Source organism: Lithobates pipiens, unplaced genomic scaffold, assembly GCF_037356315.1.
Source record: "Lithobates pipiens isolate NorthernLeopardFrog02 unplaced genomic scaffold, aLitPip1_a1.2 Scaffold_25, whole genome shotgun sequence".
Classification (NCBI taxonomy): Eukaryota; Metazoa; Chordata; class Amphibia; order Anura; family Ranidae; genus Lithobates; species Lithobates pipiens.
In genome coordinates, this window is record NW_027507787.1 from 95,830,354 (window position 1) to 95,847,703 (window position 17,350).

General features: G+C 48.6%; 1 protein-coding gene across 1 annotated transcript in view; it reads right to left on the bottom strand.

The window, feature by feature from the left end:
• Positions 1-3,768: 3,768 nt before the first annotated feature.
• The window catches only part of LOC143930026 (kinesin-like protein KIF23), a 69,004-nt gene continuing 55,422 nt past the window's right edge, over positions 3,769-17,350 (bottom strand). The window contains exons 4-7 of the mRNA XM_077453928.1: positions 6,292-6,522; positions 5,862-5,950; positions 5,624-5,705; positions 3,769-3,813 (exon numbers count right to left, since the gene is read on the bottom strand). Of these exons, the coding sequence (XP_077310054.1) occupies positions 3,769-3,813; positions 5,624-5,705; positions 5,862-5,950; positions 6,292-6,423 (348 nt within the window). The 5' untranslated portion in view covers positions 6,424-6,522. The remainder of the gene's footprint in view (positions 3,814-5,623; positions 5,706-5,861; positions 5,951-6,291; positions 6,523-17,350) is intronic.

A 17,350-nucleotide genomic window follows, 5' to 3' on the forward strand; every position in this document is an offset into this window, starting at 1 on the left:
CAGCCTAGAGGTGAGATGTGGGGTCTTATTGACCCCATATCTCACTGTAAAGAGGACCTGTCATGCCATATTCCTATTACAAGGGATGTTTACATTACTTGTAATAGGAGTAAAAGTGATCAAAAAATGTATTTTTGGGGAAAAAAATGTCAAACTAAAATAAATAAAGTAAAACGAACAATAACATTTTTTTTTTTAAAGCGCCCCTGTCCTCATGTGCCCCCCCCGAGGGCCGGGCGGTTGCGGGTCCCCCCCCCGGGGGCCGGGCGGTTGCGGGTCCCCTCCATGTCGGCGATCGGAGAGGAAGAACGAGGAGATGACAGAACACCGATCCATCTCTGTGATCAGTGACGTGTCACACACAGCCCCTCCCCCCACAGTTAGAATCACTCCCTAGGACACACTTAACCCCTTCATCACCCCCTAGTAATTAACCCCTTCCCTGCCAGTCACATTTATCCAGTAATCAGTGCATTTGTATAGCGCTGATCGCTGTATAAATGACAATGATCCCAAAATGGAGTCAAAAGTGTCTGATGTGTCCGCCGTAATGTCGCAGTCCCGATAAAAATCGCTGATGGCCGCCATTACTAGTAAGTCCATAAATCTCTCCTGTATTTTGTAGACAATGTAACGTTTCCACAGACCGATCAATAATCACTTATTGGGATTTATATATTTATTACCAGAAATCTGTAGAAGAAAACGTGTCGCCTGAACTGAGGAAATGATTTTATATTTTATTACAGCAAAAAGTAAAAAATCAAATCCCACCAATAGAGATCTCTGTGTGGGGGAAGGGCGTCCGCTGTGATTGGGAGCCGCGTCACACCACCGTGCAATTGTCAGCTAAAGCGACGCCGCGCCGAATCACAAAAACTGCTCTGGTCTTTGGGCAGCCAAATAGTCGGGGGATGAAGGGGTTAATACAAAGCCCCGCCTCTTATGATGGACAGAACAGTCGTCCAATGGCAGCCCAGGAAGCGGGACTTCTTATGAGATGTGTCCATTTATGAAGCGCAGTAGATCTCTTCTCCTCCGAGTGTCAGTTTATGAAGAGCAGTACATCTCTTCTCCTCCGAGTGCCAGTTTATGAACCAGAGATCTCCTCCAATCATCGTACAGAAGAGAGAAGAGAAGATTGTACGAGGTGACGGTCTATGGAGGAGACATCTCTACCCTCCCCCCTCTACACCACTTCGATCACTCTATAGCCGCCATCTTCCTCCTCCCATACCACTTCCGGGATCTCACCTCCACCGGAAATACATCACCGGCTGGAACTTCCTGTCACCCTCAGCCGCCATTTTCCTCCTCCCATACCACTGCCGGTGTTCTAAAATTTCCTGCGACTTGTGAAAAACACTCATCCCGTCACTTCCGGTGCGGCTCCGTCACTGTAACAGCTGACCGCGGGCCGTTAATGCGCATGCACCAAGTCCGTGATATTAACGGCGCATGCGCAACATCTTTATTTAAGCGGTGGTTAAAAATTATACACTCAAGTGGGCGGAGACTTGCGGGTGGGCGGGCGGAGCTGAACAGATGCTTAGAACGTCAGCAGCAGCCCCGCCCACCCCACTAACATGCCCCTGAATCGCTGGATGTTTGTTTATGGGTCGAGAAAATTTATGGCTTCAGCTGCTATTAACAGCAATCGCGCATGCGCGGGATCTTTGTTTACTGACCAGAAAAATTATGCACTCAAGCACATTCTTATTGGTGATGAAAATTGATAGACTCGGGCGGGCGAAGGCTTTATTATATTATCGGCAGCACCAATATGTATAGTATTTATTAAAGCGGGACTCCGCCGGGACTCCGCGTTTTTGTTTTTTTTAAAAGCCAGCAGCTACAAATACTGCAGCTGCTGACTTTTAAAATAGTGACACTTACCCGCCCAGATCGTCTCTCGGGGTGCTGCCGCCGCCATCTTGGGTATGGGAATCAGGAAGTGGAGCCTTTGCGGCTTCATTTCCCGGTTCCCTACTGCGCATGCGCGAGTTGCGCTGCGCAATAAGGACGGTCCCCGCTGTCTCTGGGACACGTGTGTTTCCCAGCAGGCAGCGGGGGACTTTCGGAAAGGGGCGTAATCTACGCCCCTTTCTGCAGAGAGCTATCCTGGAAGTGGGTGCAGATACCTGTACTGTACAGGTACCTGCACCCCCCTCCCCCCTGAAAGGTGCCAATTGTGGCGCCGGAGGGGGGGGCGTATTCCAATGAGCGGAAGGTCCACTTTAGGGTGGAGCTCCACTTTAAATCAGCAGAATATGCAGAGTGAATACACTAGGGGGGGGACTCTGGTGACCAGAGACCACCTTCCGCAGAGTGAATACACTAGGGGGGGGTGTTACTGAGATGATGGGAAACCTTTATATGAGTGCCCTCTTGTCACTGACCTCCTCTCCAGTGCAGGGCTCAGTTAGACGGCTCCAGGTTGGTGGTTCTGGTTTTTATTCTATAGTCTCTTCTCCACAGTCCATACACATCTGACTCCTCGCGTAATCCCAATCCCGGCGGTGCTCTCACTCTTGATTCCTCTCCAGACTCCCCCTAAGAGACTGCAGACAAGTTAAAAGACAAGAGATAGTCAGAGATTGCAGACAGGACACAGGAGGTGGCTAGAGGCTTCAGACAGGACACAGGAGGTGGCTAGAGGCTACAGACATGGTACAAGAGAGGGTCGGAACATGTGCACAGGATACAGGAGGCAGTCAGTGGATGTGGAAATGGTACAGGGAGTGGTCAGAGGCTGCTTTCACACTGGAGCGTTGATGGTAAAACGCAAGTTTTAGCGGCTCTTTACCATAATTTTAGCGGTGCTATTTGGCTGCTAGTGGGGCACATATAACCCAGCTAGCGGCCAAGGAAGAGGTTAAATGCGCCCATGAAGCACTGCTGCCAAATCGCATTGCATGCGCTTCGGCAGTGGTGCCCATTCATATCAATGGGCAGGAGTGGTGGAGGAGCGGTATACACCACTCCAAACGTGCTGCTTGCAGGACTTTTTTTTAAGATCCTGCCAGCGCATCGCCTCAGTGTGAAAGCACTCGGGACTTCCACACAGACTGCAGGGGAGCCATTTTGCAGGCACTTTATAGGCGCTATTTTTAGCCCAAAAGCGCCTGAAAAACGCCCCAATGGGAAAGGTGTGTTAGATCAAGGGGGATAAAAAAAAAAATAATAATAATAAATAAAAAAGGAAAAAAATAAATAAATAAAATAAAATCGGTCTAACATATCGGCCCAAAAAAAGTCGGCATCATATATCGGCTATCGGCCGCCATGATTTCTAAATATCGGCATCGGCCAGAGAAAAACCCATATCGGTCGACCTCTACTTCTAAGGAAGGGGGTGGGGGGGTTGTTGGAGGAGGGGCCCGGGGGCCTGAAGGGCCTCAAGGTCGGCTCCTGGGGGTGCGATTAGGCCACTGATTGACAGCCGTGTAAGGATCCAGCGACCGGGGATGACGTCACAAACCGGGTGGAAGAGGATACTTGTGGTGCACAAGCTGTGGGCAACACTGGGATGGAAGTCAAGCCGAGTGTGCCCAAGAAAAGTAAAAAGCCAGCTGCAAAGACTAGATGTTTTGGGGCAAAAAGACCCTTCTTCAGGTCTTAGGATGCTGGCAAAACGTAAATTGGTGGTTTAAATAGTAAAAAGGAGACTAAAGGGGAGGAGGGGCAGAAGCCGTGTCACTCATGCTGAACAGCCCTCCCCAGGTGGAATACTGCATTTAAAAAAAAAAAAGGGACACTACCAGGCAATTATGTCCATAACGTCTTAAGGTCATGACAAACAATAGTCGAATACTGTAAAGGAAAATAAAGAATACCTATATGTATTTCAATGTGTTCCTAAAATGTGTCCTCCATATGCATATATTGAGATATATTGTTGAGATGTATTTTTCTCCATAGGTATTCTTTTCTTTATTCAACCATTGCTTACTTGTCATTATGTTTGTTATGACCTTAAGAGGTTTTAGACATAAAATTGTCTGGTAGTATCCCAATAAATGTATTATTCCACCTAAAGAGGTCTGTTCGGCATGAGTGACAGTCCTCCTTCCCCCCCCTTCCTTTGGTGTCCCCAGGCAGCAGATTTGCACACCCAGGAGCCGACCTTGCCATAAGCCCTTCCAACAGGCCATTGGCCTGGGACACAGACCTCTATCTCCTCCTCGGGAGTCTGGCTGTGCACTCTCCATCTGACAGCCCAAGCTGGTTGCTTGCAATACGAGGAGCCCCCCGGTCACTCTTGCAGCTCCCACGTCCAGGTACTTTAATTGGGTTGGCAATGCTGCATGCAGCTATCCCTTGCCTCTGTATGCCCCGGTTCATTTAATAAAACGTATCTTTCTAATGAGGAAAGATTTTCACTGGCCCTTGTCTGACATGTTTTACTTCGACCTTGCGGCCCTTCCCATATGCGCTAGATGGATTTAACGATGGCCACTCATTTCGCGGCACCTGCATGTCTCTTAACAGAACGACATCTTCTTGAATGTTCTGTTTGATGGCTTGCCGTTTGCGACTTTCCTGAAGTGTCAAAGTTATTTGCACCTCTAACAGTCCCAAAAGGTGCTAGCGAGGCGCCGCACCTGTCTCCATTGGCGTTTATACATGTTTTTTTTTAAATTTAAAGCGGAGGTCCATCCTAAAGTGGACCTTCCGCTCATTGGAACCCCCCCCCCCTCCAGCACCACAAATTGGCACCTTTCAGGGGGGAGGGGGGTGCAGGTACCTGTACAGTACAGGTATCTGCACCCACTTCCGGGATAGATTCTGCAGAAGGTACGCCCCTTTCCGCAGAATCTACGCCCCTTTCCGAAAGTCCCCCGATCCCAGAGACAGCGGGGACCATCCTTATTGCGCAGCGCGACTCGCGCATGCGCAGTAGGGAACCGGGAAATGAAGCCGAAAGGCTCCACTTCCTGATTCCCATACCCAAGATGGCGGCTGCAGCACCCGAGAGACGATCGAGAGATCGGCTTCGGGTGCCGACATCGCGGGCACGCTGGGCGGGTAAGTGTCACTATTTTAAAAGTCAGCAGCTGCAGTATTTGTAGCTGCTGGCTTTTAAAAAAAATAAAAACGCAGAACTCCAGGTGGACTCCCGCTTTAAGTTCCCGACTGGAGTGGGAATGTCTCCCATCTTCTGTGAGAGGAGCATTGCTGGGGGTCAGAATGCTTGGCGATTCTGGAATCAAAGGCCTTGCGTTGACAATGGCTGACACTTCAGCCATAAATGTGAGGCAAGTCGAGCTAAAACTAGTAGATTTACTTTCTGCCTGAAACGGCTACGCTCAGCTGTGAATGGGAAGTCTCGTTTTCAGGCAGAAAGCCGTGCGTTTTAGGCCACGATTTTGTACAGGTCAAATGGTCACCAATGTAAAAAGAAAAAACATGCCTGTAAAGCTGCCTAAAAAAAAGCTCCAGAACTTGTTTGAGCTTCAGGCGTTTTGGAGTGGGGATGTGCGCCATCTCCATAGACAATACATTCTCTCCTCCTCCGACCCCTCTCCAGCGTTTTGTAGCTTCAGGCTTGCAGCTGCAAAAACGCTCAGGTGTGAATGGGGCCTTATACTGTATAAAATGTTACACATCGGATCAAACTTACTCTGGTTTCTATATCTGTCCACTCCGATTCTGTGCTCTCTGCCAGTTGAGGCCGATTTGTTTCAGAGGATCTCCTCTTGTGACTGTAAAACAAGTTACAAAAAAATAAAAAAAATTTACTAAAAAGCTCAAGAGCGGTTAATGCCTGTAATTCTAGAGCCATCAGAAGATCGCCAACAGAATGCTATAGTTCTTTGTAGATCGCAATCCACAACGTCTGCATGGTGACTGCAGCATACCCATTTCCAGGAGGAGATTCCTGCCTGAGCGTTTCAACGTCTGTGAACTGTACAGACTGACCGCCACCTCGAGTCCGGAAGACGTCACCCTGAAAACAGATTTATACACGGTTAGCCACAAACATAAAACACAGACCGTCACAGACATCATAAAAAAGGTGCTCACCGAATGTGCAGGATAGGACAGGTGTAAAAAAAATACAAATAAAACCACAAACACACCCCACCAAAAATTGACCACATTATAGAATAAAAGTTAAAGATTGCATGCAATACATATTGCTCCTCACATTACTTGCTAGGGCAGTTTTAGATTTTAAAGCATTCTCTTCTTCATACAAAAAAGGAATAATAATAATAATAACAATAACCCACACACTCCTCCTCTTCCCCCCCCCCCCCCCCCACCACCACTTTGAATATCTGTTACCTTAATAAGTTTAGTTTCCATCTCCCCATCCGAGGCCAGCTGCTGGTGCGTCAGCTTGTACTTGTCACACTTGGCCAACGCCTTTTCGCTAGCCACAGATACTTTGATGGCATTGGGGACATGAGGCTGCATAACCGTCTCGGTCTCCACACTACCAGATGGCTTATGGTCTACCCATCTCTCCCCTGCGGAGCGAGAGCGGCGGTGCCTCGTGTGCACCGGGGGAATAGTCTAAGCAGGACCAGAAAAATCAAGATCAAAGACGAACAGAAGAAAAATCAGTCAATAAAAAATTATTCAACATGCAAATGTAGGTGCAGTTGTTACCGGCCTCAAAATGTGAATTAAGAGAGCCGATGATTGTAGACGCGATGAGATAAGGTGATCAGCTTGGCGTGGACTGCAAAGAATCACACAAACAGCATGAGATATGACCACTGACTTTATGGCTGGAAGTAGTTTAATTTCCAGTCACATGGTGTGTGGCCTTATATAGACTCTGTTTGTGTACCTTCTCTGCCATCTACTGGTTATTAATAGAATAGAAGGGACATGTTTAGAAATATAAAAAAAAATGAATATGTACTTTGCTTTGGGGTGTCTGTTTTGTGACCATATAAACCCCAGTCCGTCACACAGTCATCAGGCCTGGTACAGGTCATTGAAAAGGACAGGAAGTTGTGTGTACAGGGGAACCCAGAGTCCAATGTGCTGGAACTGGCTTTGTGGGGGTTGTAGAAGCTCCATTCTCAGTGGTGAAAATTGCACCAAGTGAACAAAACTGGTACTACACCCCCCCCCCCACCCCCACCGGTATACAAGACCTTAACGTGACAAAAATGTACCCATCTGGGTTCAGAATGATACTTTGAACTCATTGTCATCTTGCTTAAAAACAAAAAAACTCCTCACTGCATTTATTACAAAATGAAGCAGAGATCAAAATAACTAGTATGGGTTCCAGTTTCCATCACTCCAGTAATGCATTTCAGCAGTTAAAAAGGACAATGGCATCTAGCTGCGGTGTGGGACCTGGTCATAAGAATACATTCCTGCTCATCACTATATTGGAATAGTAGGGCCCCCTTCACACGGCCAACTAGGCCGGATTCACACCGGTGTTTTGTCAGATTGGACGACCCGTCAGATTTTGTAAGGGAAAGGACGTTCCATCGCCACCATCTTGCTACACCCCGCACTCATCCACAGTAATGATACTGTGAGATGGCGGCAAGCGAACATCTTGTTACACCCACTGGAGTCTTGCAATTCACACTTATTTTTAACAGTAAGCTCAGCTTATATGGTGAAATACAGTATTTAAAAATCTGTTTAGATTTAGAATTTTAAAAGCAGCAAACCTGATCTCAGAGGTTTAATATGACAGACCACTGCTTTGAAAAAAAATAAAAATATAGATCATCAAAACAGTGAAGGATTTCTCAATACTGAATTTCTCAGTTTAATGTTAAAAAGAAGAAGTGTGAAATGCAAGACTCCGGAGGGTGTAACAAGATGTCCGCTTGCCGCCTACTCACTGTATCCTTACTGTGGACGAGTGTGGGGTGTAGCAAGTTAACGGCGATGGAACAAAAATCTGACAATAGTGGGCTTCGATTTTGTGAGCACGTTGTGTGTAAATCAATGGCTATGAGAGATGTCTTGTTGGACCAACTTTGAAAAAGGTTCCTGAACTACTTTGGTCCTACTTTAGCCCACTGAATATCACTGAAGTCGGATCCTTGTCCTCACCATCCAACTTGTGCCATCAGACATGATTACAGTAGCAGTAAAAAGGAATTTGTCACACCAAGATTGTTTTGATTGGTCAAAAAGGACAATTTGGATTATGTCAAAGTTGGAGGAAAATATTATCCTGTTCATTCAAGTCGGATGAAAGTAGGACCGATGTTGCAGGGCAGTCTCGTTGTACCAGTGTGAACCCGGCCTAAACCACATACCAGTTGACTCTTGTGGCTGGACTGACAAGTGCATAAGAATAGTGGCATGTTTCACGTGTAGCTGCACACCACAGGGGGTGGGGTCTACCTGCAGTTGGGGACATCAGTTCTTAAATGCTTGGTGTGTGGCTACATGCAAAGGGTGGCAGCCGATCTCAGCCCTGTCTTTAGTTTATATAGTCCCGGGGTCTCCAAACCTAAACAAAAAAGGGCCAGGTTACTGTACTTTAAGACTTGAGGGTGCCAGACAGTGGCCACTGGGAGTAGAAATGGTCTTGTGTCAGTGCGAGGAACCGTGCCTCATCACCGACATCAGTGCGAGGAACCGTGCCCCATCACCGACATCAGTGCGAGGATCCGTGCCCCATCACCGACATCAGTGCGAGGAACCGTGCCCCATCACCGACATCAGTGCGAGGAACCGTGCCCCATCACCGACATCAGTACGAGGAACCGTGCCCCATCGCCGACATCAGTGCGAGGATCCGTGCCCCATCACCGACATCAGTACGAGGAACCGTGCCCCATCGCCGACATCAGTACGAGGAACCGTGCCCCATCGCCGACATCAGTGCGAGGATCCGTGCCCCATCACCGACATCAGTACGAGGAACCGTGCCCCATCGCCGACATCAGTGCGAGGAACCGTGCCCCATCACCGACATCAGTGCGAGGATCCGTGCCCCATCACCGACATCAGTGCGAGGATCCGTGCCCCATCACCGACATCAGTGCGAGGAACCGTGCCCCATCACCGACATCAGTGCGAGGATCCGTGCCCCATCACCGACATCAGTGCGAGGAACCGTGCCCCATCACCGACATCAGTATGAGGAACCGTGCCCCATCGCCGACATCAGTGCGAGGATCCGTGCCCCATCACCGACATCAGTACGAGGAACCGTGCCCCATCGCCGGCATCAGTGCGAGGAACCGTGCCCCATCACCGACATCAGTACGAGGAACCGTGCCCCATCGCCGACATCAGTGCGAGGAACCGTGCCCCATCACCGACATCAGTGCGAGGATCCGTGCCCCATCACCGACATCAGCGCGAGGATACGTGCCCCATCACCGACATCAGTACGAGGAACCGTGCCCCATCGCCGACATCAGTGCGAGGAACCGTGCCCCATCACCGACATCAGTGCGAGGATCCGTGCCCCATCATTGGCATTGCTGTGGGGTGGTTTTGGGGGACAGTGCCCCCCGACATTGGTATTACGGGGGGGGGACACAAATAGTGCCCCATCATTGGTATTACTGAAGGGGGGGTTGTGGGGTGTGGGTGGACAAATAGTACCCCATCATTGGCATTAGTGTGAGAAATCATGCTTTGTTGATGCAACAGGAATTAAATCCCATCGTTGGTGTCAGTGGAAGGAAACGTGCCCCAAGGGCAGAATTCAAGGCAAACAAAGGGCCGCAGTTTGGAGACCACTGATCTAGACTGAGCGGCCATCGCTATTTGCAGGCACCCGTCATACCAGCTGCAATACTCTGCTGATCCTTGCCGCTGGAATTCAGTTCAAGTGGCTAAATGGCTGTGTGAAGGAGGCCATAAAGTACCAGAAACAGACAGCTGAACTCCAGGCAAACAGCTGAACATACACCTGAAAGGTCACAGGTGTGTGTATTGTTTATCTACTGTGCTAAAAAATAAAAAAATAAAAATAAAATAATCCTGTTCAACCAGGTACCCACAGCAGGCAGCATAGCCAGGTCCTTGGAATCTGCTGTATAATACTGCAGCTGAGAGACACCACCTGGTCTATATGTCTCAATCTGTAACTGTAGAGTAAAATAAGCAGCAATAGAAGCCAAAAGGTCTGCTTGCACTTTCTACTCCTTGGCATTAAAATGACAGGTGTACTATACCAACCCACCCTTTCTTGTCCTGAATCTACACTACAAGCTCCCACCCCAAGCTGCTTATTCGTCTACTCCATGTCTTCATCCTCTGTCACTGGCTGTGACCAGTGGTGAACCGAAATGAAAATTCCAATGCCAAAAACGAAGATTTAGGATGCAGTTGGCCGAAACTGAAAACCGACAGTTAAAAAAAAAAAAATAATAATAATTGAAATGACTGAGGCGGGTGTAATGTTGCATTGAAATCAATGGAATGCGGTTTTACATTGAAGTCAATGGGAGGCAGCATGCCGTTATCAGCACTTCTTTCTCTTCTATCTGCAAAAACGGTGATAACCCCCATTTTTTGTGGAGGCAATGATTTTCGGTGGCCGATATTATCAGTGCATCCCTAGGTGCAACTATTCCACAGACTTTTATAGGTCCATAGTCTAAGATGTTCAGAATAAGGCCCCAATACAAGTCTGATGACTTAATTTGCAGACAGAGCCCACAATGTGGACTATTTTGGCCTGGACAGGATGAAGACAAAGCCGCAGGGGGTGGGGAGTTTTTGGTACATATTTCAGGAGGGCGAGGGATTAAAAAAAAAGGTGTTTTATCTGCCTGGAGTCCAGATATGTCCATTCAATTGGGCTGATTTACTTAGGACCCTTTACACCAGGCATATGCAATTAGTGGACCTCCAGCTGTTGCAAAACTACAAGTCCCATCATGCTTCTGCCTCTGGGTGTCATGCTTGTGGCTGTCAGAGTCTTGCTATGCCTCATGGGACTTGTAGTTCAGCCACAGCTGGAGGTCAGCTAATTGCATATCCCTGCTTTACACGAACGGACAGGCAGACCCGATCAGAACCTCCATGAAGCGGCAGGAGTGAAACGGACACGTGTTAGTCAACGCCCACCCACATCCATTCCAATCAGCCAAAAACAGAAGGATGGGGATAGCAGTCGGGTATAAGAAATGGATAGGAAGTCCATTTACATCCGATCGCCCATAGAGAGGGGGGCGCTGTCTGCTCTGCATAAAAACGGAGAAGGACCTGCCACCCTCCTGCTGAGTAGTGATCAGCGGACCGACCCCCTGCTGGCCGCAGGCGGATTCCACCCAGTGTGAAAAAGGGGCCTAAAGAATTTGAGAATCATCATAACTGCGTAATTATTCGCTTTGGTTATTCAGTCATTCAAAAATCAAAAATTCCAGCTCACTTTGAATACCCAATTGTGAAGATGGAATAAATAGAAAGGGGGTTTGGTTTGGGTGACTGAAGTGAATATTTACAAATGTAATTTGAAATTCTCAATTCCTCTAGTAAGCCAGCCTCATTGCGTGGACAACAGTCTTATAATGCTATTAAAAAAAAATAAAAAAAATAAAAAGTGTAACCAACATTACCAGGCCTAATGAACAGCAACCATACAAAGATTTACATTACATTTTTAAAATAAAAAAAATCATTAATAATCATATTTAGTGACATGCAGCATAATTGAAAGCTAAAGCAACAAGCCGGGTCCTCAAATGAAAGCAGCTCAACCCCCCACCACAGCTCACCCATCAAATAAAGAAAAGCAGAATTTGCTTATTGATCTTTTCAGTATTATGTTAAACAGGATTGATGTACAGATAAGCACACGGTCCCTATGAGTTTTACATCAACAGCCAATGTCCCATATAAATAAATAGGTTTGTTGGATGTTACACACTAGTAAAAACATTAGAGGACACTTTTGTAACTGACATTAATGCAGGAAAAAAAAAAAACACTAGTCCTTTTGGTTTTCAAAAGAGGGCGGCAGTTGGGCAGAGTGAGAGGTCGGCAGTTGGGCAGAATGAGAGGTCGGCAGTTGGGCAGAGTGAGAGGTTGGCAGTTGGGCAGAGTGAGAGGTCGGCAGTTGGGCAGAGTGAGAGGTCGGCAGTTGGGCACAGTGAGAGGTCGGCAGTTGGGCAGAGTGAGAGGTCGGCAGTTGGGCACAGTGAGAGGTCGGCAGTTGGGCAGAGTGAGAGGTCGGCAGTTGGGCAGAGTGAGAGGTCGGCAGTTGGTCCCCAACTCCCCTATATATTCAGCGGCTGGGGCAGAAGGCATCAGAAGTTGACTGACCACTGACCAGTGAGCAGCTTGGCTTTGATCTCTCCTGAGAGATACCTTGTGATATTATTGGATTTGATTTCGGTCAATTCAATTTCATTGCAATTTCTATTGTCATACATTTAAAGCGAGTTTCTTTATTCTTAATAATGAACCGATTTAAATGTAATCAGATTCTTTCTCTGAAAAACACCAAAGAGAAACCCAGCAAAGGAAGGGCCATGGTAGGAGGTATTAGTGAGCAGCCTGCAGATACCCCAACCAAAAAGCCCTCCAAGATGAAGAGGACCCGAGCGTTTGTGCGCGGCTGTTTCAGAGCTGTCGTTGGATGTTTTGGTAAAGCCAATAGACATCGCCGGGATACAGACACTGAGATTGGTAAGTGTTTTTTTCAAAGATTATTTATTTTTTATTTTTTTTCATAAATTTATTTTTTTTCCCCCAAAATTTTTTTTTTCAATTTTTTTTCAAAGTATATTATTTTTTTAAATGTTTTTTTTTTCAAAAAAACATTTTTTTTCATAATTTTTTTTTTCAAAAAAAGATTTTTTTCATAATTTTTTTTTTTTTTCAAAAAATGTTTTGGGGTCACATTCCCATAGGTACAAATGTTTTTTTTAATATTTTTTAAATCAAGTCCTTTTTATGACATTTTTTAGTTACAATCAACATAAGACATACACCAGGGCTCCACAAACCCCAGGCTCCGGGTCGCCAATGCTACCGGAAATCACAACCTGGCGCCTAAGCTGCCACCAGCCCACTCACTATTGATGCCCCAGACATGCAGAGCATTAACACTGACTGCCGTCCTCCTCCCTCCTCCGGCCGGGGTGGGCGGGACCCGGCAGCTATCAAACACCAGCCAATGGAATCTGGGCGGGCCGCTACGTGTATGTGGCCGCGCCTCTTTTCTTAAGCAGCCCAATCGTTGGCCGGTGTTTGATAGCTGCTGAGTCCCGCCCTACCCCGGCCGGGTCCCGCCCCCTACCCCGACATATCCACTGTAGTGTCATATTTTGCTCCCATCATAGAATGCTCCAGAAGGGACGTTGCGGCTAGAAATTTTGCACTGCGCATGCGCGATGCATTCCAGAGGATTTCCGACAATGTAGTTCAGTGAAACCGTCAGATAATGTCACGGGAGTGAGGGGAGGTAATCGTGACATTAACTTTAGACAGAGCAGAGAGCGGCGGAGAGAGAGCGGGTAACTGTGGCTCAGGGAGGGGATTACCTCCCCTCACTTCTCTGACATTATCTGACGGTTTCACTGGTCTGCATTGTGGCAAATCATTTGGAACGCATGGCGCAAGTGTTGGGAACGCATGGCGCATGCGCAGTGCTAAATTTCTGGCCGCAGCGCCACTTCCGGAGCATTCTATGATGGGGAGCAAAATATGACACTACACCGCCTCTCTGTTACTTGTCAGTTTCACACCCCGGCCGAGTCCCGCCCATTCCGACATTAAAGCGGGAGTCCGCCGTTTTTTTTTTTTTAAAAGCCAGCAACTACAAATACTGCAGCTGCTGACTTTTAAAATAAGGACACTTACCCGCCCAGCACGCCCGCAATGTCGGCACCCGAAGCCGATCTCTCGATCGTCTCTCAAGTGCTGCCGCCGCCATCTTGGGTATGGGAATCAGGAAGTGGAGCCTTTCGGCTTAATTTCCTGGTTCCCTACTGCGCATGTGCGAGTCACGCTGCGCAATAAGGATGGTCCCCGCTGTCTCTGGGATCCGTGTGTTTCCCAGCAGGCAGCGGGGGACCTTCGGAAAGGGGCGTGGATTCTGCGGAAAGGGGCGTAGCTTCTGCAGAATCTACGCCGGAAGTGGGTGCAGATACCTGTACTGTACAGGTACCTGCAACCCCTCCCCCCTGAAAGGTGCCAATTGTGGCACCGGAGGGGGGGAGGGTTCCAATGAGCGGAAGGTCCACTTTAGGGTGGAGCTCCGCTTTAAGCTCAATTCTCACAGCTCCTCTGTTACATTTCAGTAACAGAGTGCTCCACATGAAACCTGCCAGTGCCACCGCCAATCAGTGCCACCTGCTGGTGCCAACCAGTGCCACCGCCAATCAATACCACCTGCATCCACCAACCAGTGCCACCTGCCACTACCAATCAGTGCCACCTGCCAGTGCCACCGCCAATCAGTGCCAACTAGTGCCACGCCAACCAGTGCCACCTGCCAACACCAACCAGTGCCACCACCAATCAGTGCCATCTGCCAGTGACAACTAGTGCCACCGCCAACCAGGGCCACCTGCCACTTCCAAACCAGTGCCACCTGCCAATCAGTGCCAGTGCCAATAGTGCTACCTGCCAGTGCCAATATTGCCACCTGCCAGTTCCAAACCAGTGTCACCTGCCAGTTCCAAACCAGTGCCACCTATCGATGCCCACCAGTGCCACCTATCGATGCCCACCAGTGGTGCTAATCATTGACACCTAGAAGTGCTGCCTATCAGTGTAACTGATCAGTGCCCATCACTGACACCCATCGGTGCCCATCAGTGCCACCTCATCAGCGTACATCAATGACAGACAAAAATTACCCGTTATAACATTTAAAAAAAATGTAAAAAAATATGGTTTTAATTCAGTCTTTTTATATTTAAAAAAATAAAAACCGCTGAGGAGATGAAATACCACCAAAGGAAATCTCTATTTGGGGGAACAAATGATACAAATGTCATTTGGGTACAGTGTTGTATGACCGTGTAATTGTCACTCAAAGTGCGACAGCGCTGAAAGCTGAGGATTGGTGTGGATAGGAGGGGGAGGGGGGTTTAAGTGGCCGGTAAGCAAGGGGTTAAACATGACAGCATTTTCTACACATATGAGATGGCTGTGTGCTGTGCAGGTTTTATGCCCCTTACACTGTTAGGAAAATGTTGTCACCCACTCATTTCTTCACAGAGCACACCACCTCCTTTTCCTCTGCTGGCTGAATGTGATGTGGGGGGCGCAGGCTCAGGCCCTGGCTCTTATAGGTGGTAGGGGGCCCAGTCATGTAAGCTGATTTCTAGCAGCGGTCCTGGGTGTGGGCGAATGGCCCTGAATGCAGACAGTGCATGTCATATTAGGAGAAGTGGCTGCGTGCGTGCAGCTGTGCGTTTCTACTCATTGTCAATGGACTGCCTGCATGCAGCACCTGGAAGATACAGATGTTGTAGAAACGTCCCGTTCATGTTATATGGGCCTCATCACCCTTGTAAACAAGGCCAGACAGACGGACAAAACCAACACAAATAAAACCGCACTAATTCATTATCCATCAGCATTTTAAAGAGGAAGTAAACCCCTACAAACAACTTTGACCTACAGGTAAGCCTAGATTAAGGCTTACCTGTAGGTCCAAGAAATATCTCCTAAACCTATATGTAGACAGCGGCGCGCAGGCGCACTAAAGGCGGCAGTTCCAAGAATGGAGATGCCGCATTTGTCGACTCCCGTGCGCTTGCGCGGGAGTGACATCATCGCGGCTTCGCCGAATGACAGCGGCGGAGCTGCGAGACGCCGCTCCCGTGCGTATGCGCGGGTGTGACGTCATCGCGGCTTCGCCGCTGTCATTCGGCGGAGCTGCGAGACGCCACAAGCAAGATGGATGCTGCGGACTACAGGGGACAGCGGTGACTTCGCTGGCTCCTGTGTCAGGTAAGTGACACATAGTAGTCCATTATGCTTTACCTTTGCAGGGAAAAAAAGAGGAAGTAAACTCATCAGGGTTTACTTCCTCTTTAATATGCACTATGCCTTTACCCCAAGTGTTGTCATTAGAAGTGTCTGCGCTCCTAAAGCCGGCCATAGACACTTCCAATCTCACCCGGCTAAGCAAGGACCAGCCAAGATTCTAACCATGTATGGGCAGGCTGATTACGGGCTGGGTACAACCAGCCCCTCTGATTTTTCATGCCATTATTGCCAGCCAGTGGGTCGGGATGAGTGGCAGGCAACCAGCATTTTTATACAAAGTACAACATTAGTCCTCCTTGTGTCCCTGTCCTGTAGAGTTTATTCATGGTCTCTGGCACCAGCGTTTTCATCTCTTCTCTCCATAATTTGATGTTCTACAAAGAAAAATATATGAAATGTAGGTGAAGGTGCTAAATCTAATTCCTCTCTTTTTTTATTGTAGGTGTACGCGGTATTGACTGCGACCAATTCGTGTCCGCTCCTCCAGAGTGCGACCGATTCGTGTCCGCTCCTCCAGAGTGCGACCGATTCGTGTCCGCTCCTCCAGAGTGTGACCGATTCGTGTCCGCTCCTCCAGAGTGCGACCGATTCATGTCCGCTCCTCCAGAGTGCGACCAATTCGTGTCCGCTCCTCCAGAGTGCGACCCGGACGTGTCCGCTCCTCCAGAGTGCGACCCGGACGCGTCCGCTCCTCCAGAGTGCGACCCGGACGTGTCCGCTCCTCCAGAGTGCGACCGATTCATGGCCACTCCACCAGAGTGCGACCCGGACGTGGCCACTCCACCAGAGTGCGACCCGGACGTGGCCACTCCACCAGAGTGCGACCCGGACGTGGCCACTCCACCAGAGTGCGACCCGGACGTGGCCACTCCACCAGAGTGTGCCCAAGACGTGGCCACTCCACCAGAGTGTGCCCAAGATGTGGCCACTCCACCAGAGTGTGCCCAAGACGTGGCCACTCCACCAGAGTGCGACCCGGACGTGTCCACTCCACCAGAGTGCGACCCGGACGTGTCCACTCCACCAGAGTGCGACCTAGACGTGTCCACTCCACCAGACTTTGACCTACATGTGTCCACTCCACCAGAGTGCGACCAAGACATGGCCACTCTACCAGAGTGCGACCAAGACATGGCCACTACACCAACATGCCAGGGGAACGTCTCCAGTGAACATAGGGGCAAGGTTACAAGACAGGATAGGCACATACTAGTGGTAGGGGATTCAGTTATTGGAGGGATACAGAAGGCATTCTGTCACCAATCCCCTTATCGCAAAACAGTATGTTGTTTACCGGGCGCCCGGGTTCGGAATATTGTAGATTGCATTGACGGCTTATTGGATGGGGCTGGGGAGGACCCAGCTGTCATAGTACATATTGGAACCAATGACAACATTAGAAGAAAATGGAGCGCCCTACAAAATGATTTCAGGGACTTAG